The sequence below is a fragment of the Crocodylus porosus genome, unplaced genomic scaffold (assembly GCF_001723895.1).
Source record: "Crocodylus porosus isolate Cpor-Errol unplaced genomic scaffold, CroPor_comp1, whole genome shotgun sequence".
NCBI lineage: Eukaryota > Metazoa > Chordata > Crocodylia > Crocodylidae > Crocodylus > Crocodylus porosus.
In genome coordinates this window covers 1,021,303-1,026,186 of record NW_017728922.1, presented here as the reverse complement: position 1 = coordinate 1,026,186, position 4,884 = coordinate 1,021,303, and the positions used below count along the sequence as shown (strand labels likewise).

The window sequence follows — 4,884 nt, the reverse complement described above, 5'->3', positions numbered from 1 at the left end:
CCCCCACTGAGCCCAGTCCTCCTGCCCGTCTCCCAGGCCATGGGGATCCCGTTGTTCCTTGTGACGGGCCGTCCTGCAGCTGCCCTGGAGGAGCCACAATAAGGATGGGAGAAGGAGATGGGTAAAACCCAGCCAGGTCCCCCCAGAAGGAGCTGGCAGGGGAGCAGTCTGGCCTCGGAGGCATCAGCTCAGCCTCCCTCATGAGCCAGACACCAGCACCACAGTTCGTTGCACGTGGGAGCAGGTGCAGGGAACCAAACCCGGGCCACCCTTGGCCTCAGGCCTAGGAGACCTTTCTTTGTGCTGTTCTGGGACCAGCTGCCCAGTTCCGTACAGTGTTTCTCCCACTGGGTCCCATCACGTGGCTCTTCCTATGGGTCTCTGGCTGGTTGCTCGGGGCCCGGGAACCATTCTGACAAGGGAGCAGGGGGGAGATGCAGGTCCAGAGGGAGGAACGTGCTTGGACTTCATCGCCGCAGCAAACATCCATCTGTCCAGCCCCCACAGGAGACAGCACTGGGTACTGGGATGGGGCTTCCCAGCGGGTGGGTCTCCTCTGGGTGCGGTGCCCGCATGGCAGGGCTGCATGGGTGGGCACAGAGCTGGCTGTGGGCAGGGGGCTGTGCAGGGGTGCAGGTTTCGCTGCAGGTGAAGACTGGTACAGGGTTTTATTGCAAGGCCCTGGTTTGCTGCATGCTCTGCATGGGGTTGTGGCACTGGGGGCTCTTTGGGATCTGCATGGCAGTGATGCCATGGGCTTAGCAGCTGCAGAAGCAGACAGCAAACTATCTGGAAGTGCCTTTGGTCTGGTGCATGGGTGGATGCCAGGAAAACCTCGGCTCAGGGGACCTTTTCACCCTCTCAGAGGCAGGAAGGAGCAGCATCACCCCAAATTCAGTGGGGAAACACCCCTGCTCCCCTGGGCAGGGGGATAAAGCAGCCACTCAGGGTCTACAGGTGGTATGGGAGCTGAAAAGTATGTCTGTGTGATAAAAGTGCTTGCTGAAGGCTCTATGAAGATTAGACCAAGTGTTTTTCTGCATTTGTTTAGATATTAAGCTATTAGTTGTTGCTAAAAGCCTAATTATAGTTTAAGATGTAATAAGGCCTTGTATAAAGTAAGGCCTAGTAAATTTAGCAAAGCCTAGATGTAGTAAGGCCCTGTGGTGCAGTTAAAATTACCTTATCAAAGGAATGCAAGGCTTGTATTGCTATTGGTCAGTCTATGAACAGTTGAAGAAAAAGGAATCTAAGTGGTTGTATGTTATCAGTGTCCTTCAGAAGCTATAAATTAGCTGAAATATTTGGAAACCATTCAGAAGGAAGATGCAGCTCTGTGAAAAGGATTAGTTAGCTGTTGCCTGGATCAGTGGGCCCATGCACCTCGAGGAGCCCAAGAACTGCATTCCAGGGTCCTTCCCGGCACCCCTCAGACAGCGTTGCTCGGGGACGCCTGACCTCGCTGAACTTTGTGGAAAGAGAAGCTTGCTGTGTATCAGGCATCAGAGGGACTGTCGATAAGTTGCTGCCGCAAATTGCTTTTGTCTGTCATCGCTTGTCTTGTTACTATGCATAGTTGTGGTTTTTTTTAAGTCAATAGATCTTTCTTACCTTTCTACCCCCGACCACACTCTCAATCTAAATGCACCGCAGGTGGCTGGGACAGGTGGAAAATATCCTCTTTATTCAGTTCCTCGCAGCATCGTATTAGTGGAAAGGGAGAAGTGAGCCCCTGCCTGGGCTCTGCTGGGGTAGTGCTCAGCGTCCGGGTAGCACACGGAAGTGCATTGCAAAGCCTTGCTCTGCCTAGCAGGGCTCAGAAATGCTCTCGGCAGTGGGGCCTGGGACCAGCTGTAGCCTTGCCACTGCTTAGCTCCCAGCTCAGGGCAGCATCTGGGCTGGGGTCAGAGACCGCGACTTTCCCAGGCCTGTTCAGATGCCTCCTGGTTTTCCCTTGCAAGCTCTGGGCGCTGCTGCTGGGGAAGTCCAGGGAGGGGAGGGAGGTTCATGCACCTCCAGCCTGGATGATGTCCGGGGCCCAGGTAGCACCATGACCCATTTAACTCTTTCACTGACAAGGGATGCGGTGGCCACATTGCACGGACCCGCGCATGCCCGGGACTGTGTCCTGATGTCCCAGTGACCATCCCGGAGACCGGGAGCCTCAGGCCAGACCTTGGGGATACTCCAGGCCTGTCTGGCTCACTGGCCCCATGCCTGCTGCCCGCTCTGTTTGCTTCCTTGCTCTTTCCCCAGTGGCTTCCCCTGGGCATGGGACCACCTGGAAGGGGCCTGTCTTGTGGATGAACTCAGGAGTGTCAGAGAGGGAGGCAATCTCCTGTGCCTTTGCACATTTGCACTAGTGACTCTTCCCCAGAGGGGCATGGGGCAGGGTCTGGGGGTCAGGCGTCTCCAGGCGAGGAGAGCCGTGATGCACGAAGCCGTGCCGCGAGCCTTGCACACGCTGTGGCAGCAGCATGCAGGGCACTGGCAAGAGCACAAGTGCAAAGGACAGCCCCAAGCCTGGCGGGCAGGCTTCAGGGCCCACTGGCTCCCCCGCTCCCTCCCATGCCCCCCAAACATAACCGTGGGCACAGGCTGGCAGGTCGCTGCCTTTGCAGCCGGCTGCAAGACCTGGTCGCAGGACCCGGGCCAGTGGGCTGGGGCATCCCATCCGAAGCAGGGGCTCACACAGGGCAGGAGCGTCGCGCGGAGGGCGGAGGAGGCCAGGCCCGTGGGGGCCTCACTTGGGCAGGGGGGCGATGATGATGTTGCGGAAACCCTTCACCCCCTTCAGCTTGTCGCTCTCGAAATCCACCACCAGCTTGCGCAGGCCAGCCTGCCGGGGCATCAGGTCCACCCGCACCTTCGCCTCCTGCTCGGGCTCCACGGGGCAGTTGCTGCAGGGAGAAAAGGGGAGGCAGGATCAGCCCGGGGCCCCGCTCCCAGCGCGTGGCTCTGGCACCTTCCCCAGCTCCCGGCACGGAGGCAGGGGCCGTGCACACTGCTCGGGTGCACCCAGCCTGTGTCCTTGCCCCAGAGCTGGGAGCAGCCAGGAGCTTTTCCTCCCTCCCTCCCTCCCCCCAGTGTCACCGTGGCGTCCTCAGACTCGGGACCCCCAACGCGGCAGCGAGGGCACCTACAGCTCCTGGATCTTCTGGCCCTCGGTGAGGCCGGTGCCCTCCACGGTGAACGAGCAGCCGTTGAGCGGTGTCGCCAGTGGGTTGGTCAGCGCGATCTCGGCCACCAGCTTCCGCTTCTGCTTGGGCTCCCCCAGTATCTGGACGCGCAGAGGGCAGGTCTTGGTCAGACGCAGCAAGCAGGGTCTCGCAGACAGCCCCCCCCGCCACGCCCCTACATCTGCCCTGGCTGCACCCAGCCCCTCTCCTCCCTGCCCCTCCTCTGCAGGGTGAAGTCCTTGCCTTGCATAGGCCCGGGGGGCTGGATTCGGGCCCTGGGCTCTGCTGGCTTTGCCCTCAGCCCGGGGCCGTGCCTGGCCACGTTGCCAGCGCCTTACCCTGATCTTGATGTCCGGGTTCTTGACGTAGATGTCTCGCATGGCCACGGTGTGCTCCTGGGTCTGGTACTCGACCAGCAGCGCCACCACTTTGACCATGTTGTCCTGGGTCAGGCAGTGGCCGTACTTCTCATACAGGACGCGCAGCGGCACCACTTTGTCTGCAAAGGCAAGCGAGGCGAGGGGCCGGGATGAGCTCCTCTCCCTCTGCCCGTGCGGCGCTGCACAGGGACTGGCCGCGGCCCCGATCCTGCTGTGCCCAGGGGCAACGGCGGTGATCACAACCACGGGCCATCCTGGGCCCGTGCTGACACGCAGGCCCCATGCGTGCCTACACTTCTCTGATAAACAGGGCCCTGCGTAGCTGTTACCCTGCCTCGGCTACTGGTGTTTTCCAGCCCCGTGACCCGGGTGCTGCAGACCGGGCGCTCGTCTGGCTGCCCTGGCGCTGCCCCGGTTTGGCGCTGGCCAGGCCTCAGCAGGAGAAGAGTGATGCACCGGGGCAGGGCATAGCTGTCCCCCCAGGGAGCAGATTCCCAGGGAAGGACTGTCAGATACCGGCGGTCAGGCAGGGCTGCGGTGGTTTACATGGGGGCGGTGGGTCCTGCTGTAGGAAACCGCGTGCCTTAAAGCCCCTCTCCTGCAAGACCTCAGATTTCATAGATTTCATAGACATTAGGGCTGGAAGGGACCTCGGGAGATCATCGAGTCCAGCCCCCTGCCCAAGGGGCAGGAGGTCAGCTGGGGTCATAGGATCCCAGCAAGATAAGCATCCAATTTACTCAGAGCCCCTTGCAGATAGAGGCTGCCTTGTTGCCCCTTTAATCTGGTGTAATTGTCTGTACCCTGGAAAGCGCCAGCGAGCGAAGTGGGCAGGTTTAGCTAGGCTGGTGTTCAGTGGAGCCCGAGGAGCAGTGCAACGGGCTCTTTAAAGACCGCAGTGTGGCGGGACCTCGGCTATACATCTTTTCCCAATTGCATCTCAAGACAGGGGCCTTTTAGAGGAACAAGCTTAATGCAGCTAGGTGAGCGCGGGGTGATTCTTTTAAAAGGCTTCTGCTGTCTTGAAAATGCTGCAGCAACAAAGCTCGATAAGGATGAGAACGCCCTGCATCAAAGGGAAATTGGATTTCTTCCCAGGCACGGAGCAGCCCCCCACATCAAACAGCGACTAAACGAGCGTGCGCTGGAGAGACGGAGCTGAGAAAGCTTTGCTTCCCTGCTCTCATTAATTCCAGAAAGTCGTTTGATTAATCAAGGATCCATCTCGGCTTGTTCTGCAGCCTCTCGCACCTGATCAAAGGGGCGTGCGGGGGCGGGAGGGCTGTCGAACAAGGGGGGGGGCAGCATCTGGAAGCAAGGCCCCG

The 4,884-nt window shown here is 59.6% G+C and overlaps 1 protein-coding gene and 1 long non-coding RNA gene across 2 annotated transcripts in view; one reads left to right on the top strand and one right to left on the bottom strand.

The window, feature by feature from the left end:
* Positions 1-942: 942 nt before the first annotated feature.
* LOC109313105 overlaps positions 943-4,884 on the top strand; it is an 8,987-nt gene continuing 5,045 nt past the window's right edge. The window contains exons 1-2 of the long non-coding RNA XR_002101966.1: positions 943-957; positions 1,667-2,393. This is a non-coding gene — a long non-coding RNA (uncharacterized LOC109313105). The remainder of the gene's footprint in view (positions 958-1,666; positions 2,394-4,884) is intronic.
* TGM2 (transglutaminase 2) overlaps positions 1,898-4,884 on the bottom strand; it is a 20,713-nt gene continuing 17,726 nt past the window's right edge. The window contains exons 11-13 of the mRNA XM_019539506.1: positions 3,518-3,678; positions 3,144-3,280; positions 1,898-2,900 (exon numbers count right to left, since the gene is read on the bottom strand). Coding sequence (XP_019395051.1) covers positions 2,744-2,900; positions 3,144-3,280; positions 3,518-3,678 — 455 coding nt within the window. The 3' untranslated portion in view covers positions 1,898-2,743. The remainder of the gene's footprint in view (positions 2,901-3,143; positions 3,281-3,517; positions 3,679-4,884) is intronic.